At 50.5% G+C, this 27,450-nt stretch overlaps 1 protein-coding gene and 1 long non-coding RNA gene across 10 annotated transcripts in view; both read left to right on the top strand.

Annotated features, from left to right (window-relative positions):
- The first annotated feature begins 374 nt into the window (after positions 1-374).
- FGFR1 (fibroblast growth factor receptor 1) overlaps positions 375-27,450 on the top strand; it is a 47,377-nt gene continuing 20,301 nt past the window's right edge. For 4 of the 9 annotated variants that reach the window (XM_081809262.1, XM_081809249.1, XM_081809257.1 and 1 more), the window contains exons 1-2: positions 375-1,027; positions 8,479-8,657. In XM_081809262.1, coding sequence (XP_081665388.1) covers positions 8,567-8,657 — 91 coding nt within the window. In that variant the 5' untranslated portion in view covers positions 375-1,027; positions 8,479-8,566. Of the gene's footprint in view, positions 1,028-1,111; positions 1,340-8,478; positions 8,658-27,450 lie in introns of those variants that run through there. The other 5 variants (XM_081809277.1, XM_081809274.1, XM_081809273.1 and 2 more) reach the window with 3 other exon arrangements.
- Positions 9,070-18,872, top strand: LOC145717922 (uncharacterized). Its single transcript, XR_014141443.1, has 2 exons — positions 9,070-13,225; positions 13,998-18,872. It is a non-coding gene; the product is annotated as an uncharacterized LOC145717922 (long non-coding RNA).

Below are 27,450 nucleotides of genomic sequence, written 5' to 3'. Positions count from 1 at the left end.
TGAAAACAGACTTAAAGCGAGAAGAATCATTTCTCCAAGGCACACAGTCAGTGCAACTCCAAGGCCGGTGCTAGCACGTACAAACTCGGGACGACAGCGTCTCCCCACCTCACCCCCCAAACCGCTCATGTGTCCACCGCCTGAAATTCGGGCGCCCTCCTGGCGGGGCTCAGATGCAGGGGCACGCGCGCCCAGGGAGACCAGACTGCAGGAAAGCAGCGGCAGAGCGCCGCGCCGCTCGGCCCGCTCCCCCTTCTCGGGGGCCGCGGCCGGGAACTACAAGGCCCAGCAGGCAGCAGCAGGGGGAGGAGGAGGGGGTGGGACTAGCGCGGGTGCGAGTGAGAGAGCGAGCCCTCGCGCCTCGCCGGCGCACAGCGCTCGGAGCGCTCCTGCGGGTACTGGTGCGGCGGCCGGGGCAGCGGGCGGCGGCGAGACGGAGCCCGAACTCTGGTCCAGCCGCAGGGCGCGGAGGAGCCCGGGCTGTGCCCGCAGCTGGGCGGCAACGTCCCGACTGGACCGAGACTCCGCTTAGCGCATTGCGGCGACCTCGCCTTCCCCGGCCGCGAGCGCGCGCCGCAGCTGGAAAAGCCGCGGAGACCGAGGACTTTTCGCCGGTCCGAGGAGCGCCCCGCAGGGCGCACCGTCCTAGTGCTGCAGTCGGGCACGCCGTGGCGCCGGGGTCCCCGCAGGGCCATGGAGCCCGGTCTGCGAGAAGCGTGAGGCGCCGCCGCCCGGTTCCGGAGAGGGGGGCCACAGGGTCTGGAGACCCCGGGAGGCGGACGGGAGCCCTCCCCCCCCCCGCCCCGCCTCCGGGGCACCAGCTTCGGCTCCATTGTTCCCGCCCGGGCTGGAGGCGCTGAGCACCGAGCGCCACCGGGAGTCGAGCGCCGGCCGCGGGGCTCTCGCGGCCCCGCCAGGACCCCAGCGGAGCCCGGGGGCGGCGGGCCGGAGCTGGGGACGCGGGCGCCCGCCCGCCCGCACACGCCACGGCGGACTCTCCAGAGGCGGAACCGCAGCGCCGAGTGAGGTAAGAGCCGCGGCGCCCGCAGATCCGGGGCGGGCTTGGCGTCCCGAGCGGCCCCCGGCGCCGGAGCCTCCCGGCTGCGTGCTTCCCCCGCCGCAGCCCAGTCGGGTCCGGCGCCTCCTTCCACTCGTTACCCGCCCCCCTCCACCTCCCGATTCCCTCCCCAGCGCTTTGCGCCCCCCTTTTGTCTCCCCTCCCAGCTCCCCGCTCGCGTCGCCTTCTGCGCCCCCTCCCCGCGCTCGTCCCGCCGCTCCTCCTGCCGCCCAACTTTTCCGCCAACTCGCGCCGGGGAGCTGGCGAGGCGGCGGCTCCGCGGTGAGTCCTGGGAGGGATAGGGCCGGGGCGAAGGCGGCGGCGGCCCTCGGTTTCCTCGGACTGGGGAGGGAGGGGGGAGTGGGCAGCGAGATGGGGTTGGGTGTGTGTGTGTGTGTGTGTGTGTGTGTGTGTGTGTTGCGTTCCAGTCCATCTCTTTTTAGTCCGCTAGTGGGGACTCACCTCAATTCAGCAGGTAGCTTTGAGAACCCGGGGTATTTCTAAGACCTTTTCCCCCTCCGGGAAAGTCTGGGGTCGAGGTTGGGGTGGGTGGATAGGGGCATGAAGAGGGAAGGCAGTGAAGGGGTAGGTTAGCTTCTCCTGGAATAGGTTTTAAGGAGGTGTCGTCACCAAATGGCCGAATCTGCTATACAGGAGAGCGAGAAAGGAATTCCCTTTTCCTAAGGGGGTTATCTTCTACTTAGTCGATCTCCGAAAGGGTCGGAAGTTTGTGGAAGGGAGGGCGCCCAGCGGGTGATGTTAAGCCCCATTATGGGGTCGGAGGGAGGGGAACGTTCAGTTCCAATCTGGTTCTAGGAGGTGGGGGAAGGGATGAGGGTTTTGCCCGGTGCGGTTCACTCGGCAGCGCTGCATGTTGCTTCTCTGGCTCAGACCCTCTGCCCACCCCGCTCCCGCCTCCCGTTATGTTTGGGGTTGGGAACAGAGGAACTCTCGTTTGCAGAGGAATTTATTGACATTGTGGATGGAGTTCATTTAACACGAAGGGAGCCAGACACCTTCGGGCGGGGGTGGAGGGGGTGGCGGTGGTGAGGCTTGCTTCTCCTTTCTGGGCCCAGAAGCTGTTGGCCCACCAAAAAAATTACTGCGGTGTCTTTCTCCCCCAACACTTTTTTCCCCCATTTTCCAGATGTAGCAGCCGCATCTGGTTCCGTTTCACCCCACACCGCAGCCACATTAACATCCCTTTCCCTCCCTTCCCCCTCACCCAAATTAAAACTGGGATTCTTCAACTTGTCCTTCCCACCTCCCTCTTTCACATTTTCCGAGACTTGGAGATGAGGCGTTGGGATTTGGGGAGAAAAGAAAGTTACCCTGGATCCCAAGTTATTTAGGATCTGATGGTGGCGGTGCTTTCTAGATTGTGCCGGAAAAAGGCATGGTAGGAGATGGGGCCACGGTTTTAGGGGGGTGGCGCTTGCGAACGGGTCATCTGCTGGAGGTGACCTCTTTGGCCATGGGTTTGACCCAGAACTGGCCCTGACGGAAGTTTCTGGAACGAAAGCATTGCCTTTTCCGTCCCTTCAGTGGTAGCTGGAGCAGCCCGAGCGTCTGACCCTGTACGGAGCCCGCCGTCGGGTCTCTGGCCGCCCGGTGGTGGCGTCACGCGTCCCTTTTCCACCCTCCCTGGAGTGAACCCGGGGCGCAGCTGCGGGGGGCATGTGAGGGGGGCGGATGCTGTTGCTGCCAGGGGCTCTCCCTGTGCGTGTTAAAGGATTTACGTGGGCTGCAGCCCCTGGAAACTAAAGTGGGACATTTTGCTTCTTAACGGCTATAGGTTTGAAAGCGGGCGTTGGATTGTTGAGGGGTTTTGTGGGTTTTGTGTTTGGGGGGTTTTTTTTTTTTTTGTAATATCCTTTGAGGTAGGCAAGCACTCTATGGTCCAAAGTTGCAGGAGGGTGGGGAGAGTTGGTCGCTCTCACCCTCTCTTTTCCGTCTCTTTCAAATTGAAAACACTTCTCTGGTTTCCTCCTTTGGGCGGTAGTTTTGGAGGCTGTAATGAAATCGCACTTTCTCTAGACATGGTAATTAAGGTGACTGTTTCCTCCGCAGATGTGCCCTGCCCTTTGCACCTCCGGACCAGCGCTTTTTTTGGAATCCCCTCTAACCTGTAGAACCTTAGCCTTGAGACTGTTTAGCAAAAAGTGGCCATTTTCCCTGTTGGCCCAGGCTCCCGGTTTCCTCTCTGAGGCTTTAAAAGCTGAGTAGCAGGGCCCCGTGGGACGTGTCTCGGTCTAGCTAATTACCCCCAAGCCTGGGTCATCTCCCTTCCTTTCAGGGACCGAGAGAGCCATTGCCCACTGTCTGTCCTGACAGCCTGCCTCTCTAATGACTTGTTTACATATTTCCCTCCAGTTGGTTGGGAGAGGCTCCAGGGCTGCCGCTGACCCCTAGAGGAGCACAGGGTGTTTGGGGATGGGGAGGTTGCTGGGGCCTGGCTCCAGCTGGGATGGTTATGTACTGCATCAGTGACGAGCTTCTTGAAATATCTGTTGCATTCAGTCTTAGTCATCATCAAGTGTCAGCTTTTTAATGAGGGCCATCCGGGTGGAGAGCCACTTGGACATGTGTGCTTTCACTGCCTGCTTTTACTGTGCCTGCCCAAATGCCCATTTTGTAGGCATTTTCACGAGTGGGATTTGGGCCAGAGTGGGCGCCACTAATTTTGGTTCCAAAGTAGACAGCCTTGGGTGCTTCTTTTCCTTTGGCCTCTGGCCACAAAGGATGTTAGAAAGTTCCAAAAGAATAGCAAGTGAAGCAAAAGCACAGGAAGAAATGGAGTTAGGAGCATGGCAGATGCTATTATTGTCCCACCTGTCTTGAGGGAGATTAGAGTCCATCCAGGCATCCCTACGCCTGAGCTGGCTTTAGCCCTGTTGGACTCCAGAGGGCAGGAAGAGCGCGTTGAACATGGAGTAGGCAGACTCCAGTCATGGTGACCCAAGGAAAATCCATGGGTTTTTGCTTTTAGTTGTATGCTTTGTGTTTGGGGTGTTGTCCTGAAAAGGGGCTCCTAAAATAGGAGATTTGCTCCTGTGGGCTTGGGCTGTTAGCAGCCAGCTTCTCCAAACACGCTCTTCTTTGCCTCCATTTTTTAAATCTTTTCATCAAAATGGCTGTTAGGTAAGAGCTTCCTGGGAAAGTTTGAGCCTGTTGCTGCTGGAGGCAAAGGAGGTAGAATTGATTCCAATGTCTTGTTCTGAAAAAGCCTCATCCCTTGAGATGAGTTTAATTTCCTCTTGGGAAATTTGTCTTGCATTTGCTTTCTAAGAGCTTTGTCCAAGGTCTGAACGCACCAGGGACTCCTGGGAGTCCAGATGTGGAGCTTTAGAGAAGACTCTGGTGTTTCCAGAGAGGATTAAGTACCAAACTTGGGCTAGGATATTTGCTTTCCCCCCTAAGGTTGCATCGACCTGAAGCAGAGATTCTCTCCTCACCACCACTCCTCCTTGCAATTAAAGAAGATATATTTGGTCCTCCCCACCCCCCAAGTAAATAGTTGTCATATGGGTGAACAACTCCACGAAAAGGGTGGTAGCCTACCAGTCCATTTTGTCTTCAAGAGCAATGTTTCCCAGAGTATGGTGGAGCAGTTGGTGTTTCACTTATTTATTATTTTTTGGTACACCTCACTCCTGAGGACATTTGGATACCTTTTTTCTTTTTTTTTTTTAACAAAGATTTAAAATTTAAAAATTAGTAAGTCTTATTCCTGTCCAAAGAAATGAATGTTTTGATGTTGACTTCCTCAATTCTGAAGAATCAAAATGTTTAGAAGATGTCTCATTTGCAAGAGTATCTGTATCAGTTTCTTTTGAATCAGCCTTTCTTTCATTCACTTACTCATCCAGTTAACAAATGGGTCAGCATCTGCTGTGTACATTGTGGGTGCTAAGTGTATTAGCGAAAGTTAGTCAGGCACAGACCCTGCTTCTTAAGGAGCTTGCAATCCCATGGTGCTTAGGAAATATAGAGGAATGAGAGCCTCGGGGAGAAAGCCCAAAGACTTGTGGAAGAGGTAGCTTTTTAAAATTAAATTAAATTTATTTGTTTGTTTATTTATTTGGGGTGGGACTCGGAGAATAAGAAAGCTTGGCCCATTAAGGATGGAGGAAGGACAAAGAAGAGGACAGAACATGGAGATTGCCTAAAGTCATGCTGTCCCATAGAAATAGAACATGAGCCACATGTAATCTTAGATTTTCTAGTAGCCACTTTTTGAAATTAAGTAAAAAGAAGCAGGTGGAATTCACATTTATTAATTGGTTGAGATTTTAATGATCTATTTGATTTAGCCCCATATATCTAAAATCCTGTCATTTGAACATGTAACCAATATAAAAAATATTGATGAGCTACTTTACCTTCTTTTTTTCACACCAAGTTTTCGAAGTCTGGTGTGTATGTCCCATGTCTAGCACATCCTGATTCACATTAGCCACATTCCAAGAGCTCAGTAGCCACAAGTGGCTAGTGGCCACTGTCTGGGACCCCTAGGTCTAGAGTACAGGGTTTGAAGATGGGTAGTGAGAAATATCTTTGTAAAGGTAGGAAGTTTGAGTCCTCCTGCCACCAGTTACCAAAACCTCCTGAGAGTGCTGTCAAGGAGTGACTCAGAGCGCAATGTTTATAATTCTTTCATGGATTAGTACTCAGAGAGGAGAGGGCAGGCACTTTCACCCATGCTGCCCATTTGATCCTCATAACCACCTGTGATGGAGGCTCAGCAGCCATCCTCCTCCGACAAGTGGGAAAGCAGAGAGGTTGTGTTCCCCCCCGCCAGTGCCCCGTGAGGACCTCTGTGCCCAGGTGGAGTGGGGCTTCAAGTCCCTGGAGACCTGCTGGGTATGGGAGAGGCTCAGCGTGGAGCCAGCTGCAGGGTCCCTGAGGAAGCTCCCTAGGACACCTGCAAGGCTACAGGTCACATCTGTCCAGTAGTGAAGGAAGGAGACTGTCCCTCTGGGATTTTAAGAATTCATTAATTAGTAGTAGGAGGAGAAGGTGTGGTGAAGGAGAAGGTAGCAGTTCCAAGGGTCCCAGACAGTATGTGGATTGGTGGTTTGGGTCACTGTTTTCTGTTTGTGGGGTGGGGCCCTGTCTGCCCACTGACCTCATTCCCAGAGCTGGTGCTGGGAGGCTGGGTTTTCTTGACATCCTTTGTTTTACAAATGTGAGCCTTGAGGCCCAGAGGGAAGGAGAGAAAGAGACTTCTACACCTTTCGGAGGGGGATGAGCTGGAGAGAAGCAGCCAGATTAGTTTGAAGTACCCTGCTAGCAGAGCCGAGAGAGCACATTCTGCAACCAGTCCACAGCTGTGGGCAAGTGGGAAGGCTTTTCGGGGGACAGAGTGGCTGAGTGGTGGTGGAGGCTGCCTGTCTGTTACATTGAAAGCCAGCCTAATCACCTCGGGATGATACCACCTTTTCCCACTGGATACGGAAGATTCATTCATTACCCTGGCAGTTCCTTTGGGACTTGGGTTCTTTAGCTAGGTGTACCTTTCTGGGTGACAGGCCTGCATCTTTGGTTTGGGGTATTTTGGGGACATAGTGAGATGTGGAATGTGGTTTAGAGATGTCCTCTAGCAAGCATCGCGTCTGTCCCGGGCCACGGATCGTGCCCCCTCCTGTGTCCTAGCTGGCACATCTGTGATCTGCTTCCAAGAGTCTACTCCCAACCAGAGGAGTTGAGGCACTCCCATCTCCAGAGTTACCTTGATCTGTCCGTGTCTACTTGGTTTCTTTATGGCACAGGGATGTTCTTTGGAGAAAACGAGCTTGCACCAGATAGAGCCGGATTCCATCACCTCGATTTGCTTCCTTGCGCCCTGTCCTTTTGCCTCAAAACGGGTGATGAGAGTCCTGGTGCTTTTGCCTACCGGCTACATGGCCTTGAGCAACGTACTTGACTGCTTGCAGGCTCGGTTTCTCCACTGCTTAAAGGGGAATTAATAATTCCTACCCCCACAAGGTTATGGCGAGGAAGAAATGAAGATTTATAGGTATAAATTTTACCTAGTACCTGCTTGACACGTAGCAGGTATTCAGTAAATATTCTGTCTCTTCAAATCCCTTCCCTAAATTTAGAAAATTGACAGAGAAATGTTTATTTCTCCTGTGATTTGAAATCATTAAAAATGGTAGTAAAGCCTTGGGAGGGAGCTAGCGGGGACACATGCATACTCCCGCTGGCAAGCACATGTGAACGAAGCCAAGAATCTGGGGGGTTTTTGCCAAACGAGACTGACTCACTCATGGGGACTGACTCACGAGGGGCCCTGTCTGGCTCCGGGGAGGCAGGGCTGAAGGACCACATTAGGGCATGTTCCGGGGAAATGGATTCTCTAAATAACTTGGATGGTTCCCTGGAGCATTTCGGACAAAAGCCACCTGGAAGATGGAGATGTCACCCCTACCTAGCCCAAACAGGGCCCCAAAAGTCTTATCACTTGGTCAGTGCTTAGCAGCAACAATTCTGTTCCTTAAGACCCTCGGGGGTTATTTTAAATGTTATTACCACGCCAGACCTCAGAAGGGTAAAGGGCTGCAGTCCGTGCTTTTTTGAGTGGGCCCTGGCAAGGATCTTTGATTCTTCAGTATGACCTTTTTGGCTCTACTTCTGGATTCATTTCCGCCGGACATGAGCTGTCACCTTTCAGTGTTGGGGAGGAGGGCTGCATCCACGTCATGGTTCTATACTCTGAGGCCCTTTATAAGTTGGGGAGAGTTGTGTTCTAGCCGCACGGGAAGTTGATAGGACCAGAGATCCCTGTGATGCATGTAGTTTTAGAGACCAAAAGAAAGAACCCAAGAGACCACTTATTTCAGCTCCCTGGCTGCATAGGTCCGAAGAGGGTCAGCAGGGTGCTTGGCTCCTGTTTCCTAGTCCTTGGTTTGTTCCAGAATTCTTCACCTTCTTTACCCCTCACCAAAGGGCTGGTCTGCCCTAGAGGAAGTGCAGTCTGTCCTGGGAGAGTCACCAGCCCACTCAGGCCTCCTGCGGCCACCCCCCGCCCCCATGCTCTGGAGCCCTGGCCCACAAAGTGGCAGAACTCTTTGGGACTTTCATGAGCCTCTTCACTTTCCCAGGACACACGATCTCGGGGCTTATGCCTTGGAGGACTTCGTGACAATTTTCCCAACAAGGCTTGCGTGTAGCCCACGCTCAGGAAGTAGTTGTAGAGCTGAATTGAAGCACTGTTTGGTCTAATGAAGGCCTGTAACCCCGAATTGAATTTCGGGACAGGACCACAGTTCTCTTCTTTGTGCCTTAAGAAGCCAGTTACTGCTTTCAGCACCCTTCTGGACAGGGTGACTATGTGCCATTTTTTCACTTCTTTTCCTCCTTGCCTCCCCACCTCCCATGCAGACCTTCCTAACTGTTTGGTTGTTTCTTTTCCCTAGAGTCAGCTTGAAAAGGAAGATCAAGCTCAAGACGGAGTCTCCATGGAGGTGTGGAGCCTGGTCACCGACCTCTAACAGCAGAACTGGGATGTGGAGCTGGAAGTGTCTCCTCTTCTGGGCTGTGCTGGTCACAGCCGCGCTCTGCACTGCTAGGCCGGCCCCGACCTTGCCTGAACAAGGTAAGCTGTGGGCTGCGGGGCCAGTCTGGCCTCCTGGGCCTCAGAAACATAGCACACTAGGACAGAAGTCATGTGTTGACTGAGAGGCTTCTACAATACCTGGTCTGGTTTGGGCCTGGCTATAAACACACCCAACTCCAGCAGAGGTTGGGGTCACAAAGGCTGGTGACATCCATCTGTCAGAGGTGACATGCTTAGGGTGGGTTTATGCTTTTCTCTTCCTGAAAAAGAACTTCTGATTGGGACCCAAGAGCTGGCTCCCTAAACTAGATGATGTATAAAATGGGGCACAAGTGACCTATGAATTTGTTTGTTTAGAACCTGGATCAGAGGATGTTGAAAGATGTGGGAGCTTGATAAAGACCTCTGGCTTCTTGAAAATTGTTCCAGAGACCCATCTTCTATGAGGGCTGACAGTCATGGCCAAGGGCGTGCCATTTTTCCTTCCTTGACCATGTCCGAGCATGTCTGTTTGGAGGCCTGCTGAGCAGTTTGCTTTGGAGCTGCACCACTGGAGGGATTTCAAGTAGATGGAGAGTGGAGAGCCAGGGAGCATTATGGTGCATGGGCGCTGGTGGAGATCTATGGCTTGTTGGAAATTCAGAGATTATTAGTAATGGGAAGGACTTGCTCATGGGATTTACTGGAGTTGTGAAAATACTTCATGGAGATTACAGGTACAACACACTTTCAGGGGTCTGTGAGAACTCACTGCTGCCAAAGGGTCGTGTGGCTTGTGGCCCAGTGGCTGATCACATCAATAGAGAAGGTTGGCGGGCAGTGGGTGAGAGACTCAGGTGAGCACGTGACGTAGTGGCTGAGCCTAAAGGGCCATCTGTCTCAGCTGTCAGGACCCAATTGAATGATAAATCATGAGTGAGCATATTTGTCCACTCGCATGGTGATAGAGAGGGCACATGAGACTTTCTGGAAGGTGCACTTGACTAGAGCAGGCAGATTAATGTTGCCTTCAGTAATGGAACTGAACGTCAGATCTGAGCTAGAACATGCCAGAGACCCAAAGTGGGAGAGAGCATCTCTACCCACAGGGAGTTTATTGTCAGGGAGACAGGTGCAGAGGTAACTAAGTACAAGGTAGACTGAGTTTAGACCACACAGTGGAGTCATAGCAACACAGTGGGAGCGCAGAGGAAGAGGAGAGCAGAGAGCGGCTGGCATGGGTCTAGAGGGGGTAGGTGGGGGTTTGTTTGGAAGAGAGGAATGAAGGGCATTCCAGGTGGACTAGCATGAGTGAGGGTACTGAGGCCACATGTATAAGGTGTATCCAGAACGACTTGCCTGGTGAGCAGGTGGTGGTGGGAAGTAACACCTAGAGAAATTGGGCTGTTAGCATATGGAAGGCCTGGACACCCTGCTAAGTAAACTATGCTGGAATCTCAAAAAATTCTGAGCAGGTAGTGGTGTGATCCAGCTTGCAGAAAATCAGCCTGGCAGTTGATTTGGATGGATGGGAGGAAGACATCTATGTTTGAATCCTGCTCTGCCATTTCATATCTGCATTACTTGCTTTGACACATTACCCCAGCACACGAAGCCTTAGTTTGCTCATCTTTAAAATGGGGCGATAATAAAGCCTGAAATGAGGTCATTCAGATAAAGCACCTACAGGTGAAGTTTTGGTAGTTAGGACGGCTGCTCCCACAGTTGCCAGACAGACGTTTGTTTTGAATGTCCAGCTAGCGGGAGGAACCAGGATGTGGGGCGGGAGATTGTAAAGGAAGGAAAACTAGCAGACACTATAGAAATAGAATCTATGGGTGTAGAATCAGATAGGTTGTTGTAGAATCAGAAATAGAATCAGTAGGTTGGCTGTCAACTCTGGGTGACTAGAGACAGAAACAGAATGACATCAGAGTAAAAGGAATGAGTTAGGGCAGGAGGTTTGTAGGGAGTAGAGATTTGGATCAGCCTCAGTGTAGACCATAACAAGAGAGTCCAAAAAGCCAGGAGGGCTTGGATGAGGTTTGAGAATATGAATTTACAATGCGCCATAAAGTACTTTTTTTTTTTCTTTTAAACTTTCTCTAACAAGCTCTTTTGCACCTGAGACATGGAGGGTGGAGAGAGTGAATGGTGCAGGTCTCAGGCCTGGGTACCCGTACTCAGGAAGGAGATGGCCGAGCGTACAAGGCTAGGAATTCAGTGTGGGATGGGTGAGGTTCATGGAAGCCACTGGTAGTGGATCCAGACTGAGAAAGGAAGGCCAGGCAGTGATGGAGGGTGGAACCAGGGGCCTGAAGGTCTTGACGTGGAGGAGGCATAGGCCAGGAACGGCAGGGAGGGAACAGGGGAGGTTGAGGGGGCTATTGGGAGGCTCTGCAGCAGTGAAGACTGAAGTTAGACCACCATTTTTTTTTTTAAATCAACTTAACTGAGGTATAACTTACGTTCTGGAAGAAACGTTGATTTTTAAGGATACGGTTCAGTGTGTTTTGATAAACGTAACGTCCGATGTCGGTACTATCCCAGTCCAGAGAGGGAACATTTTCGTCACCTGCACAACTTCCCTCTTGCCCTTTGCACTCAGTCAAGTGCTGCACAGATCTACTTACGGTCACTATGGACCAGGTTTGCCTCTTCTAGAATTTCATATAATGGCATTACGTGGCAAATGTGTAGCCATTCACCTGTTGATGGGTTAATGGTTTTGGTTTTTATTAATAAAACTCCTGTGAATATCTGTGTATAAGTCTTGTGTGGGCCTAAGGTTTGCTCAGTTGCCTTGGTTTTGATTTTGGCACCACTTCTTGCTGTTGACCCTTGGGAACGTTCCTCTGTATGGAACGTATATAAGATATAATGCTAATGAGCATCCGTTCCCAGGATCCTTGTGGCTATCAAATAAGAGTATATGCAACGCTCTTAGAACAGTGCCTGGTGCATGGTCTGTGAGCAGTAAATGGCAGTTGTGGGTACTTTGTCCTGAAGACACCACATGGGGAGGGCCTTGCCGTTCCCTGCATGGCATGCGATGCCTTAGGATGCAGATGTGGAAATCCACTGCACTCAGAGGACAAGTCCCCTGGTGCAGGGTGGCCCTTCACAGAGCTTATCCCTCCTGAGCTTTGTGATGGCAAAACCCATGCCCCACAGTCTTCAGAGAACTGCTGGGAAGTCACAAGGGAAAATCTGCCTCTGTGCTTTGTAAACCATAAGATACCTCACAAATGTAAAGTATCACCGTATAGTCTTGGCCCTGCTGATTATTAAATAATAATGCTGCTATTGTCCTCAGAAAAGACTATAATCTGTGTATAAAGGGTTTGTCCAAAAGTTTAAACCCAAAACTCTGCTCCCATGGAGAGCTTTTCCCCTTTAGAAAGGCGCTGTGAGAGAGAGAGAGAGAGTGTGTGTGTTGGGAGCCTTTTCCCCTTTAGAAAGGCCTTGCTGTAAGTGTGTGTGTGTGTGTGTGTGTGTGTGGTGGGGAGGGGTGTGTGTGTGTGTTGGGAGCCCCTCCCCCAGTCTGCAAATGCTCCTGAGGGAGCGGGGAGGGCCTGGAGTTTCTGGCTGTCCTTGGAAAGTTGATTTAATAAGGGTTCCAGGAAAACCAGCCTCCCTCTGTCCCGCCCTCTCCTTTCCTTTCTCTAGTTTGGGATCTTAAAGAGGCAAAGCTTGTTTCAGATCAAGTCTTGAGGAAGGGGAGGGAGTTGGATGGATGGACGGAACCTGGGTCGTGGGCCAAGGGGCAGAAAGCCCCTTTAGAAAGATAAGCACCAACTTGAAAGACATTTGAACTTGAGAAGGGTTGTGTCTGTGTCTTTTTCTCTCCTTTAGAATAAGACTGGGAAAAGCAAATGGCTGAATCCAAAACTGGTTGTGAGGCTGCTTCTTGCAATTGGGGGTGGGAGTCCTGGAACATGGGTTAAACACCCCAGACCCCTTGGTCAAGGGGGACAGTATGAGGCTTGCAGTCTCAAAATACTTGCCTGCATACTCAGAAACCTGCAACTAATAAGCGATTTAATGGGCTGGGGTTTTACAGCTCCTCCCACCTACCCAGATTTGAAGGAGTCTGGTGGCCGGTCGAAGGGGGGGGGAGAGGTTAGACTTAATGGAAAAGCCGCACGTTTCCATTTCTGGCTGCAAGCCCCCTCGGTGCTGATGCCGGGAGCCACAAAGCGAGGCTTTGTCCGTGTTCCACGGAAACCTGCGCCCACGGCCGGAGAAGCTACAGGCAGTGCCAGAGACATGGCCCCGGCTTCAGGTGGTAGGGCCCTGGCCACCCAGGCCGCCCCCCGAGGGTCCCACAGCGGTCTTGGGCCCCAAGGGGTATGCATTTCAGCCTGGGTGCAGGGGGAGCCGCAAATAGGGAGCGGAGGGTCTCCCACTGCCAGCCTCAGATAGGCTGCAGCGATCAGTGTGGCCAGAGGACCCGCGGCTGGTGGCTGCCCTGGGACACACGTCCAGGGGCGCTCCTCTGCCCCATCTGCCCCCAACAGAATTTCTTCTTGTGAAAAGAAGCTGTTTACTTTGAATGCACACTGGATGGTCAAGAGGAGTTTCTTCACCCCCTGCCAGGAGGCAAGTGGAGTGACGTGGAGCCAAAGGTGATGTTGGGTGACCCACTTGAGGACAAGGGTGGAGGATTTTTAGGTCAGTAGAAATCTGCAGGGTGCTTACTTACCAGGTTTCCCCAGAGGATCCGCTCGGCCCCATGTCCTCTTCCCCAGAGACTGGAGGCTAGAGTGCTTTTGACAGGGTGTGTTTGCCAGTGTTCCCGGAGCGGAGCTGAGCTGAGCAGGGTGGGGGTAGGGAGGACCCAGGGCTCGGCTGGCTTGTGAGAGAATGTGAAGGAGGAGCGCTCACGTGTCTGCTTGACCACACTGGGCAAGTGCGGCAAAGCCACTCCAGGGCTGTGTTCTTGGCTCTGGTGTCTGCATTGCTACACTATTAGCTTCACTGATTTTCCACTCTGGCTTTGCCAGCCAGCTCCCCGAAGTCAGGGAGGAGGAATTTCTCAGGGAAGAACAAATGGCCCCAGAGCCCTTGCTGCCGGTGGGGGAGGGGAGGGAGCCCAGACAAAGAATCAGGCCGGGATTTTGTCACCTGGTTTCTGGCACTACCTGGAGGCTGGGGTGGGCAGGAACCGCAGGGAGAGTGCCAGGGATTCCTTTGGAGTCTGTGGCCCCAGCCTGGAGGTGGGTCAGCAGAGCTCGGCCAGGGTGCTTGCTCCTGGTCTGGCAAAAGCAGTGAGTGATGGCTTGTGTCTGGGGCGGTGATGGACGGCCTCGGGAGAAGTGAGTTCTGGGGAGTCATTATCCGCGAGGGCGAGGTCCAGGGTCAAAGAGCCTGACCAGCAGCTGCGCCCTGTTTTCACAGTGCCTTGTTCCTCCGGGGCCGCCGGGGGCTCCAGCTCACCCTGTGGACACCACCTTTGCCTCCTCCTTCCTTCCCCGAAGCCTGGAAATGAGACAACTGTGTCCCTGCTGACCGGGGAAAGTCCAGCTGGTCTGGCGCTCCCGGTCTCCCGAGTTTGGCTGCCCAGGCCTCCCTATTAATTCTGGAAAGATGGCTCATTTACAACTTACTGCAAACATTCTCTTCTTTCTGTCCACCCTGCCCCCCCCCTCCCCAGGCCTCCACTGGTTCAGCTGCAAGTTAAGTGCTCTCTACCTGGGCTCTTGAGGGCCTGGAGTAAATCCCAGACTGTTTCCTCTCAGGAAAAGCCTTCTGGAGTCTGGGCTGCTCCTGAACTTGGAGGTTTGCTCTGACTTCCAGCTGGCAGCACCCAAGTAGGGGAGACCGTTGCCCGAAGCCCCCCGTGGTAGGCTTGTTCCTCTTCACGGTAGCTGCTATCCTCAGAGTTCCCCCTCCCAGTTCTCGCTTCGCTTGGACTCCCACCTTTCTTCCCCCTTGCCAAACGAGGTGCCCACCGCCTTCATTTAAAGACTGTGTTCCAGGGTACCTGAGTGGCTCAGTTGGTTAAGCGTCTGCCTTCGGCTCAGGTCGTGGTCCCAGGGTCCTGGGATCGAGCCCCACGTCGGGCTCCCGGCTTGTATTCCCTCTCTCACTGTGTCTTTCTCTCTGTCAAATAAATGAATAAAATCTTTAAAAATAATAATAACAATAAAGACCGTGTTCCTTGCACACTGGGCACTGTTGGGGTGAGGTGTCTGTCCAGTTAGTTCCAAGCCCTGAGAAGGACTGGCTCTGGCAGAGCTTGAAACGCAATGCTCCTTCCTTATCCCACATACAGTGGTGTGGCTCAAGCCTTCTGGGATGGGTTGTGTAGAAGGAGGTGAATGCCAGGGCAGCCGGCACCGCCATTTGAGTGAATGCGGCTGTGTTTCCCTGCCCTTGGATGTGTAGGCGCATGGAGCCTCAAGTGCGTGAGAGGGTCAAGGAGTTCCGTGAAGATGGGCCTCCGTGGTTACAAGCTTGGGTAGGGGGAGAGATTAAAATCCACCAACACTCAGATACTTAATCAACAAAGAAAGTTGAGTTTGGAGCTTATCCCTTCCTAAATTTTCTCTATGATTGACCACTAGCCTAGTGGTCCCTTCAGGATACATTCACAGACTTCACAGATTGAACTCACTCTCTCCCTCTCCCCCTCCCTCACTTCCTTCGTTGTCCCCCCTTCTTTCTCTCTTCCATCCATCCATCCATCCATCCGGCCAAACAAGACTCTTCGTTTTTCCTTGTTTTATACAGTATATTCATCCATACATAACCCTTGTTTATCTGGGTCCCTTAGCAGGAAATGTTCGTCCCTATCTTTTACTCCTTCCACTTTTTGTAATTCCTACTCTTCGCTGAGGGTTTAGCTTGGGTTTAGCCTAAGGCATAGCTTGAGGGCCACCTACCCCATGAAGCCTTCCTGTGGCTCCAAATTAATCACTCTTTTTTTCGCCCCTTTCTGTTTAACTTTCAACCTGGTACTTGGCTTTACATTATATGGAATTTTTAACATATAGTTATTTCTTCCTTTAGAGCAAAGTTCTGTGCAATCAGAAAGAATGTTTTCATTGCTCTTTTAAAACATGGATATTCGGGGCGCCTGGGTGTCCCAGTCGGCTGAGTGTCTGCCTTCAGCTCAGGTCATAATCCCAGGGTCCTGGAATTGAGCCCCACGTCAAGCTCCCTGCTCAGCGGGGAACCTGCTTCTCCTTCTCCTTCTACCCTTCCCCCGCCTGTGTGCGCGCACGCGCGCTCTCTCTCTCTCTCTCTCTCTCTCAAATAAATAAAATCTTTTAAAAAAATAAAACATTGATATTTGATAGGTCATCGAGGTTCATCGTAGGAAATTTAGAAAATACAGACATGTGAAGAGAAAAAGAAAAACTTATATTTTCATTATCTAAAAATAATCACTCTTGGGGCACGTGGGTGGGTCAGTCTCAGGTAAGCATCAGACTCTTGATTTCAGCTTAGGTCATGAACTCAGGGTTGTGAGATAAAGCCCTGCCTGGGGGGCTCCTCGCTCAGCGCCAAGTCTGTTTGGGATTCTCTCTCCCTCTCCCTTTGCCCCTCCCCCTGCTGGCGAGCATACACCTGTGTATGCTCTCTTTCTCTCTCTAATAAATAAATCTATAAATAAATAAAAATAATCACTGTTAACTGTGAATCTATTTCTTTAGGCTGTTTTTTCTTGCATTTATACAAACATGACTTTTCAAAAATGGGATTTATATGGTATATACTGGTTTTTAACTTAAGCATGTAGTAGGTTTTTTGTTGTTGTTGTTGTTGTTTTTAAAGTAAGCTCTGTGCCCAACCTGGGGCTTAAATTCATGACCCTGAGATCAAGAGTCGCATGCTCTACCAACTGAGCCAGCCAGGTACCCCAAGCACATAGTATTTACTTGCCATGCAAAGAAAAAATTTTTGTGCCTAATAACTACATAGTATTCCATTGTATGGGTTTGCAAAATTTATTTACCCAGTCCTCCACTGTTGAGCATTTAGGTTATTTTCAATAGTTTCCACTTAAATGAGCATACATTGACAAATAAAATTTGTCCACCTAGCCAAGGATGTTTATTTTCTAAAAGTTTTTAATACATACTGCCAAACTGCCCCCAGGAAGGTTATGCTGGTAAAGGTCTTTTAAAATAACAGTTAATAGGGTGCCTGGGTGGCTCAGTTGGTTAAGCGACTGCCTTCGGCTCAGGTCATGATCCTGGAGTCCCAGGATCGAGTCCCACATCGGGCTCCCTGCTCGGCAGGGAGTCTGCTTCTCCCTCTGACCCTCTCATGCTCTATCTCATTCTCTGTCTCAAATAAATAAATAAAATCTTTAAAAATAATAATAATAAAATAAAATAACAGTTAATAAATATTATTTATTGCACCTTCACACTCTGAATGCTTTACATTTTTACATCTTTACATCGATCTCATGGCCATAGGTTTTATTCCCATAATCAGATGAGGAAGCTGGGATCCAAGGAGTTAAGTAACTTGTCTGAGGTCATAGTTGGTGAGAGATGGAACTGGGATTCAGACTCAAGTTGATCTGACTTTGGTATTTTTTTCCAGCGTATTAAACTGTGTCCCTATGTCATACTGAGTTTCCCTCCCAAAATTCAGGCTGGCCAACACTTGAATTTAAACATTTGAATTTGCTGGGTCAGCCCTTCTTTATCTCACAGGAATCAAGCTCCACCTCCCTCCCTCCCTTCTTTCCTTCCTTTCTTCCTTTAAGATTTTATTTATTTATTTATTTGAGAGAGAGAGAAAGGGAGCATGACCTGGGGGAGGGGCAGAGGGAGAGGGAGAAGCAGACTCCCTGCTGAGCAAGGAGCCTGACTATCCAAGGACCCTGAGATCATGACCTGAGTCAAAGGCAGATGCTTAACCAACTGAGCCACCCAGGCCCTTTCTGGTGTGGTATGAACATGTGTGTGATTGGGGTAAGGGCAGCTAGGGATGCTTGCCTTATGCCATTTCTTGTGTGACATTCTGCTCTCTCCTCAGAGGTTATGCATGGGTCATAAGTCTGTGAGCTGCCCTAATGGAAGGGGTTCCCTAGCCTAGAATAATCAGTAGAACAAAAACCCCATTGAGGCTGCATTTTCCACTGCAGCCAAGCCCTCCTACTCGGAGAAGGTCTAGGATCAGAGGTCCCCAAAGTGTCAGATGCCACACCGGAATTTTCTTTGCAGGTCACACTTATTCTAGAATGAGTGGTGTTGCCCAGACACATAAACCACCTAGATTGCTTCTCAAGTGGTTGTGGTCCAACAATGTCTGATGGGTGGAAATAAACATGTCAGAAGGTTCAGCGAGGCCAGAGCATTGACATTGTTCTGAGGCTACCGGTATATATATCTTTAAGATATGAAGAAATACAAAGAGAGGAGGAAGAATCCTGAAAATTTTGGTTATCTTAGTGTTTACCTTCAACACATTAATGTTTTTGTTTTGTTTTGTTTTTAAAGATTTTATTTATTTATTTGACAGAGAGACACAGCGAGAGAGGGAACACAAGCAGGGGGAGTGGGAGAGGGAGAAGCAGGCTTCCCGCTGAGCAGGGAGCCCAATGCAGGGCTCGATCCCAGGACCCTGGGATCATGACCTGAGCCGAAGGCAGACGCTTAACAACTGAGCCACCCAGGCTCCCCAACACATTAATGTTTTAAACAAAATTATATTATAATGTAGATGAACTAGTCACAAAATAATTACAGGATTTTAAAAATATGTATTAATTGTGGTCTACCATCTGAAGTATGCCCCAGGAATAGGACACAGATTTATTAAAAGTTGTTTGGTAAATATTTTCTTCCAGTTCTGTTGGTAACTCTCTGTGTAACCTTTTGGGGGAAAAGACACCAAAAGTCTTGGAGGCCCCTCTTGAATGGGAGGCCAAAGACAAATGCCTTCCCTGCCCCTAGCCTCGCCTTGGGTGAGGCCCAGCCCTAGCCAGTGTTATTCTTACCAGACATATGCACATACAGTAAATGACACACTTAAGAAATGTCATCAAAAGACTGCATCAAGTAAGGACATAAAACCCAGGTTATGAGGACATTTGAAACCAGAGGACAGGGCCCTTCCCTGAAGTGAAGGGACAGACTGACCGTCATTCGTGGGCTGTGACGGGTGTGTATGTACATCATGAAGGCGGAGGTTTGGTTTTGCCTTTTGTTCACATCAGCATCTTAGAACATCTGATTACATATTAGGTGCTCAATTAATACTTTCTGAACAAATGAATCCGTGCATGAACACCAGTAAGGAACAATCCATTTTCTTTTTTAAAAAGAGATACCTAAAATTTCTAGTTTTCAAAAGGAGACAGTGGGAATAAAATCCTTTTCAACAGAAAGATAAGGAAAATAAGTGAGAAAGACTTACTGCTACCACATATGGAGCACTTTATTTCAGTTGCTGGACAAGCATTCTTGGGTGTTGGAGGCATGGCATCTCCTGGCCGGCATGTTTAAACCCAGAGCTCTGGGTTCTGAAGCTTGGTAGCTCTAACACGTTTCCTGCCAGTCCGGGAACCACACTTTGAGAACCTCTGAGGTCAGTTAATTTCTCAAAAAAAGTCTATAAGGCAGGTGTTGTTTCCATTTCACAGTTTAGGCAACTGACTCAGAGGTCAAACAAACGAAAACTTGCAGAGATTAAACAGCCAGGAAGTGGCAGGGTTGAGACTTGAGCCTGGCTGGTATCTGTGCCTACAGCCCTAACCCTAAGGTGGAGTATCAGGGAGGCTGGAAAGAGAAAGATGAAGATTGGCAGGGAGGTAGGTGGGAGAGGTGGAAGAGTGCTGAGTCAGTTTGCCTGGGGGTATTGGGGAGGGGGGTGCATGGGGGGGGTAGATTGGTCTGAAAGCGTTCCTCCGAAGGAAGGAGACTCTCTTCTCTCTCTCTCTCTCTCTCTCTCCCTCTCCCTCTCTTTCCCTCTCTCTCTCTCTCTTTCTGATGAGTCGGGCTTTAAGTCAATTATCACCGCCTTTGGAATGCTGATCTGCTCTCCAGCCCCCTAGAAGGGTCCTTTTGCATTCAGAAATCTCTGCTCCTTTATTGTCAAACTTTAGAATTTACTTTTGGAATTAAAGTTTATTTTCCTTAGGTTTTAGGAATTAGCTCTTGAACCTTAAAAAAGTCAGGTTCCTTAACTAACTACTGAATGAAGTTCTTCCTGTGGCATTCAAAACTTTTACGGATGTTAATTTGAGCGGTCAAGACTGTATAAATGCCTGAAGGGTGCATTTGGAAGTGGCATTTCTTTTACAACGTTAGCCCTTCTCCACTACCCTCTGGCCCCCGCTCCATTTTTAAAAATTTATTTGCCTAGCCAGTTCTCATGGGATAATATGTCATGAATCAAAAAGTTCAGTGAAATAAATCCTTCTAGAATACCTGGGCTCGCAGTTTTCTGCCAGTCACGGCCTCTTGGCTATTCTGTATTCTCCATTCTAAGGCTTCTTCTGGTGAGAACATGGGTCAGAGAGAAGGCACGAAGAGAAGCATTTATTGAAGGTGCCGGTGGCTGGAGCTCTGGGACCAAAATAGAATCCCCTCTTCTTAAAGCAAATTAATTTGAGGTCTCTTGCCTTCCCTCACACCAGAGGGAGCTCTGCGCTCACGGAGGCACGAGGGGGTGGCAGTGAGTGATGCTCACCTCGTAAGGCCCAGTTGAAAATTAGAATGTTGTTTAGAGACAGAGGGTGCCCAGAGCTTGTCAGATCAGTCAGCCTTCCCATTTCGCAGGTGAGGAAACTGGGGCCCGAGACAGCGAGGGGCGATGACTTGCCCAGGGTCACACCGTGAATGGTAGGGCCAGTCGTCTGAGTGATTTTCACTCAGGTGTTCTTTCCACTGTACCCAGCCAGTTACACCTGTGGTTCAAGCAGAGTTTGGGACTGTGGAGTTTTTACAAGGATTTCAGATCTGGGATGTTGACATTGCCCAGAGTAGTTCTGTCTCCCCCCAAGGTTCTAATTGTTCAAGATCCCCCAGATTGTCTGAGCAGAGGAGTCCTCAGTTTGGATATTGGCCCTTACCGTCCCCCAAGCCTTTGGTCCTGTTTTTTCGACCGGCTCTCTACCCGACAGCCATACCATCTCAGGTAGAAAAATCCCTGAACCATGTTCTTTTAATTTCTTAAAACAAGGAGCACTAAATGCTCACCTTTCATGGTGTGTGTGAAGGAGAGAGAGGAAAATGAATATATGGTCCATCCATGTGTCCCTTTGGGTCCTCACTGTCCTGCAAATCTGGAACAGACCAGTGGTGCCAGATTTTTAGATTTCATGGGCCAGTACAATTTCCCCCCCAGGTTTTGGGAACCTACATAGGGTTAACTTGTTTTGCCACGTCAGAACATTTTTTAAAATCCAACACTGTTCACTACCATTACCCCTGTTTTTTATTGTGGTAAAAATATACATAACATCAAAAATGGACCAGTTTTCACGTTTTGAGCGTATAGTTCTGTGGCATTAAGTACATTCACGTGTTGTGCGACTTTCACCACCATGTCTTCAGAACTTTTGCACCTTCTCCAATTGAAACTCTTGTTCCCATTAGATATGAACTCCCCATTCTCCCCTCCCCCAGCCCCTGGCAACCACCTTTCTACACCATTTCATTTTAAAAGGATGTTTATTGCCTTTATTCTCATAATGTAAAGATAAGAGGCATTTCCTTTTTTTTAAAGATTTTATGGATTTATTTGAAAGAGAGAGAGAGCACGAGTGGGATGGGGAGAGGGAGAGGGAGAAGCAGGCTCCCCGCTGAGCAGGGAGCCGGTAGCCAGTAGTAGGGCTTGATGCCAGGATCCTGGGATCATGACCTGAGCCGAAGGCAGACGTTTAACCCACTGAGCCACCCAGTCACCCCAAAAGGCATTTCTTTAACATCAAGAAAAAGTAACCTTATGAAGAGCCCATCCTTTGCCCACTGCAGCGGGTGGTGACCCCCGGACACTGGGTGACCCAGACCCACCATGCCACCATTGGATTGGACAGGGAGGGAAGATGGCAGGTACTCTGGGGTGCTGAGAGCTTTGGCGAAGTGTGCTCTCAAGCATCCATTGAGGTTTTGGGGGGAGTGAAAAGGCAAATTCTGGAACAGCTGAGTCCTCCACTAATTCATCAGCAAGTTTAGGGAGCTGCAACTTTTTCCTGCCCAGCTGCTGGTGCTTCCTTCCCCAAACAAGCTCTGCTGAGCATGGGGGAGGGGAAACCCTATGAGGGGCCCTAGTAGGGGGCGGGGTGGGGGGAGGGCAGTACATTCTTTTCTTTAAGGAACCTGACCGGACTTTAAGGTCAGAGCCTAGCAGAGTGGGAGCTACAGGGTTACCTCTTCCCTGTTGATTCATCTCACTCTCCTCCTCCCCCACCCTTAATGATCTTTCCATTACAGAGCCCAGACCAGGAAGTGCATGACAGGTCGCAGCTGCAGACACATGGCTGGGAGGCCTGGGCTCCGGGCCAGTGGTGGGAGGGTCTGAGCTCCCCTTCCAGCAGTGGGACTCTGGGTGAGCGTGCACGGGCACGCGCGTGCACACACGCACTCGTACACACCCACACACACACACCAGCAAGTTCAATGGAAGGTGTTCTGTGTTGTAACAGTTGGTGGCTTGTTGTAATTTGGAGTTCAGGATGTGATCTTTTTTTTTTTTTTAAAGATTTTATTTATTTATTTGAGAGAGAGAGAACACATGAGAGGGGATAGGGTCAGAGGGCAAAGCAGACTCCCTGCCGAGCAGGGAGCCCGATGCGGGACTCGATCCAGGGACTCCAGGATCATGACCTGAGCCGAAGGCAGTCGCTTAACCAACTGAGCCACCCAGGCGCCCGGATGTGATCTTTAATAAAGGCAGGAGAAGACTTGCGCCTGAGTGTCCAGATCCCCTCGGCTTACAGCCCACATGAGTGGTCCTTACTGGGTTTGGGGTCTTTTGGGGGAGTTTTCCATCATTGCGCAGAGGCTCTTTAGCTCCTTTTCCCAAAATAGGACCCATCTAACATGGCTTTAGAAGCTTCCCAGGTGTCCAAGGGAGTTAGTAGGCATAGTATTAATACCTCCGAAATGATCCCTTTTCCTCCATGATTCTATCAAAATGCAAGGTTCAGAACCTCTTTTGGGAGGAGGTCTAGTCGCAAGGGCATGAGCTTTGCAGACACACTGGCCAGGCTTCAAATCACAACGAATGAACAGAGCCTCCTTCATCGGACTGCCTTCATGGGGGATGGCTCCTTCCACATACAAGTTTGCTCAGGAAATGTTAATTTACCCTCAACTGTGTCCTAGGGGGGCGGCTGTCACACAGGAGTTTCTGTCTCCCCAGCCAGCTGTGTTGTTGGCTTACTTCCCTGAATCTGCCAAGGCTGGATTCCTCTGGTGCCAAATGTGAAATGGTGACACAAACTTCTAGGAACTGTGAGCATAGACCGCCCTTCCCCATAGCTGCAGGGCATCTCCCTTTGCTCTGGGGTGAGTGGGCTCTATGCTTCCTAGCACGACTTAAGTGAACTTTCCTCTTTCCAGAGCAGCTCTTTTCTTCCTGGTAAGGTAGGCGGGAGAGAAGCAAAGGGTACTGAGAATCGCTTTGGGAAATGGGTATAGGAAGAGATTTCTCCCCGGCTCCATCCGGAGCATGTCAGTAAACACTTGGCGTGAGAGCTTTAGCTGGAAGAGAGGAAGAAGGGAAATTTCTTTTAAAACAACTCTTGGGAGCATTCCTTTGTTAATCACTTAATTACAGTCCTTCTCCCCAACGGGAGAGCGCTCTGCCCGTGGTGGGAGGTAGGGGGGATGTGGGGGGTGCTGATGCTGAGGGGGGCACCGTCCCCAGGAGGGAGAGAGCTGCAGGTACGAGGAGGCCTGCCCACCGGCTCCAACCCTGGGCTCCATCCTGACACCGTGTTACCCCTCGCAACATCTATTTGAAAGTTTACATAGACCTCTCTGGGCCCAGGGCGCTTTTGGCCTGGGTCTCCCGAGTGGGGTTCTGTGCGCCTGGGCCTCCTCGGGCCCAGCTACCGGGGAGCTGTTTTGGGGGGTCTTGGGGGTGGGCGCAGGGCCCTGGCTGAGGCTTTGGCCAGTGCAGGCAGCTCTGCACTAAATTACAGTGATGAGGTGGGACACACAAAAGACCGAAATCTTTTTTTAATAAAAACAAAACAAAACTCCGGCCCCAAGCCCCTGGGCTGCTGAATGGCGATGGCTTCCTGTCAGGATTAGCCGGGCTGCCTGGGCATGTGTGCACTGCCTTTCTCCTCAGGAAATACCTTTAGTAAGCCCCGGTGGGGTCCCCATGGCAACGCACGAGGGGACCTGCTGACAGAGGCCATTCAGCCCGCCATTGTTCCTCGGGCCCTTTGTCGGGAGCTGTATTGCTGCCCCTCTGGCAAACACAGCAGTTTGCACCGTTTTGTCAGGCTGAATGTGGAGTTTTTACATTTTAATGGGTTCTTCTGGCAGTGGCCCATTTGCATGCAAAATGTTCCCTCTTACTTCTTTCCCTTTTTCTCTTAAAAAAAAAAAAAAAACCAAAAAAACCAAAAAAACCTACACTCCAAATCCCCTGGGTCAGGGGACTGGTGAATGCTCCCGATCAGGGTGTCGGACCCTGCTAATTGATTTGGTGTTCTGTCTCCCCTATCACAACATGCCCCTGCCTCCCCCATTTCTGCAGCTTTCCCCGTACGCTGGGGACATCGGGAGTTCAGGGAATCCCCTATTTTTAGGGCTTCCTCTCTACCCCAACTCTTGTGGGAGGATAGTTCCCCGGGATTTCCGTGAGATCCTCGCTCTGGCCCGGCCTTGCCAGACTAAAGTAAGTTTTCAGTTCCATTTCAAAGCCAAAATAACGTAATAAAAAACCTCTGCAGAGGGCTCCCGGAGCCCTGCCGCGCTGTTCTGTGTTCCTTTTAAGTTGTCTTCAAAGCCACCTCGAGTTCCTCCCCCACCCACAATTGCCCCCTCATTTATCCCTGGGGAGTTTGTGCCAAGACTGTAAACATTCCTGGACCACCAGTTCCCCCACGTTCCTAAAGAGAATGGCCATTCTCCCCTAATTTTCTTAACCCAGAAATCCAAAATCAAAAGGATTTCATAAGGATGACAGAAATCGTGACCCCGAGACAACAGGCCTGGGCTTTGTTGGGGGCCGGTTATCCTTTGGAGTGTAGGATGTGAATGACACCACTCCTGACCACGGAGGATCGAGAAGATGCATATTTATGGACCAACCCACAGCCAAACAGCACGAATAAGTGCAGGATAAAGTAATGAGAATCTGTATGTCTTGGGAAGGCACATTAAGACTGCAGTTTGGGGAGTGAGTTTTCATGTCCGTAGGAGTGATGGAGAGAGCAGAGGAAAAAGGCACTTAAGGAGAAAGCAAAATAAGAGGGGCAGGGTGGTCATCGGCTTGGCCGAAGAGGCTGAGAGATTGGACAGCTGAGGTTAGGGGGTGTGGTTGAGGGGCTCCAGATTCTGGAGGAGGAAGAAATACACTGAGGTCCTCAGGAGCGTGAGGGCATGGAATGCAGGGTGCCCATGCAGAGAGGTCAGGGTTTGAGCCCTGCGGCATTCAGATGTGTGAGCAGGACAGCTGACCCAAGGAAAGGGTTGGGGAGCCCTTTGCCTGATGTTCTTAATCTTCTCAGCCAGTCAGGCAGGGTCATCAGAGGTCATCAGCTCAGCTGGAAACTCTATTCAAAGGTGAGGGTCTCAGCATTGAGAGAAGGTGTCCGGTGACTGATCCAGAATTGAGCCAAGGACACGGGGAGGGGAGGACAGTGCTGTCTACCTGTGGCCAGGGCCACATGAAGTACCTCGAGCGGGTCACCTGTCCCTCTCCCCAGCGCTGGGTGAAAAGTGAGACACTGGAGGGGCCCAGGCCCTGGCAGACGCAGCGTCCAGAGCCAGAGCTGACCCCTGTTCTGTGACTTGGAGAGAAATCCCTCAGTCTCCGTGTTTTTGTACTTAAATGGGAATGAACATGAATAAACATGCCTTTTTTTTTTTAAGCCTTTATTTATTTATTAGAGAGAGAATGAGCAGTAGGGAGGGGCAGAGGGAGAGAAAGGGAGAGAGAAGCAGACTCCCTGCTGAGCAGGGAGCCCGATGCAGGACTGGATCCCAGGACCCTGGAGACCATGATCTGAGCCGAAGGCAGCCACTTAACCGACTGAGCTACCCAGGTGCCCTAAACATGCCTTTTGAAGTATCAAGTGCCATACCAAAACAGGGCATTATTCTTAGTCCCGAGCCTGTCACTATCCTCGTGTCGCCCCCCGCCCCGTTTCCTTACCTGCCAAATGTGCACAGTCGCACCTGCTCAGCTTCAAAGGGTAGATGAGCAAGGACAGGAAAGTACATTCATAAGTTAAAAAGCCCTAAAGGATAAGGTAGAGGTGGTGAGGCTGAGGGAATGGGAGAAAGAGAAGGGCAAAGCGACCAACTTGAGAACCTCATGCATGGAGGTGGGGGACATGGGTGCGGTTAGACAGCATCAGGGGGCTGAACAGAAAGGGTCTCAGTCACTTTTTGGAAGTCAAGGATTGCAAAGGCAAAGTGAAGGAATAGGCTTGTTTTCAAAGCAGTAGACCTGGGCTCTGGGTGGGTGTGGACTCTGAAGAGCCAGGCCACCTGGGTTTGAATCTCAGCCCGGCCACTAACTGACCAGGCCATCTTGGACAAATACTGGACCTCTTTGTGCCTCAGGGTTCCCCCTGTAAAATGAGGATAATAATAGTACCTACTTCTCAGGGTTGTGTAGACTAAATGAGACCTCTACCTGACACATAGGAAGCTTCCACGTCCGTAGGTAGGGATAATGATAGTTAATATCTACCTCCTAAGGGATTGAACAATAGTCTGTGTTAGAAGCTTTCAGTGTACAGGATGTAGTAAGCATGCTGTAAATATCGTCCAGTATTAGCATTACCATTTTCAGCATTGTTTAGGGTCCCAAGATAATATGGGGGGGAAAACACATAGTAAATTGCAAAGTGCTGTGCAAATATGTTGTGACTCCTCACCGGGTTCGTGTTAAGTTTGTGGGGCTTGGGGACAGTAACTGCCAAACCAGATTGGCTGTTAATGGGACCGAGGCTGGTGAACTGGCATTTCAAAGTACCTTTTCAGGTGTATTTGCCCATGTGGCAGGAAAGGTCTGCATTCACAGTCTGCAGAGAAATGTGTCCCTTGGGACTTCTTTAGTGCTTCTGTTATCTCTGGCCCCCCACCCCATGGGCTGAAACCATTATTTTTTGCTCTTTCTGCTGTGAACCTTTAGTCCAAGCAGGACATCCTCTAGCTTCACCTCCCATGCTCCCTCATCCCCAGGCATAGCCCTGCTTGAAAGCACCCCCATCCTTTTCTGCTCCCCCCGAGTTATCACTCCCCATCTAAATTCTTAATTGCTTCCTCCCCTTTCCCTACCATTATGTCCAACCTCTGCTGTCTACCCTGACCACCAATACTTTTTTCTTTTAAGTTCTGAACACTCAGAGCCCGTGTTGGATTGCTGGATCTGGGTTCTCCTGCTCTTCTCCAGTTGTCTCCTGTTGCACCACAAAGTGCTTCAGCCGTGTCAAGCTGTTATGTAAAGCGTGTAAAGCTGATCCCCCTGGTTAGAGCACGGCGTGGGTCTGCTGCGCCTTTGTTTAATCCGTTTCTTCTCCTTGCACAGTAACCAGGGCACACAGACTCACCCAATGGTAGCTCTTTTGAAGAAAGCTCCCTGTCTTCTCCTTGGATTTTTGGGACCTGGGGTCTCACCTTCTCAGAATGACAAGGTTCGTATGGATTTGGGCCTCCTCACAGGCTCCAATCCCCCGCCCTGCACAGTGCCC

The sequence above is a fragment of the Leptonychotes weddellii genome, chromosome 2, assembly GCF_054177405.1.
Source record: "Leptonychotes weddellii isolate Sample4059 chromosome 2, ASM5417740v2, whole genome shotgun sequence".
NCBI classification, from domain to species: domain Eukaryota; kingdom Metazoa; phylum Chordata; class Mammalia; order Carnivora; family Phocidae; genus Leptonychotes; species Leptonychotes weddellii.
This window is presented reverse-complemented; position numbering and strand designations above follow the sequence as displayed.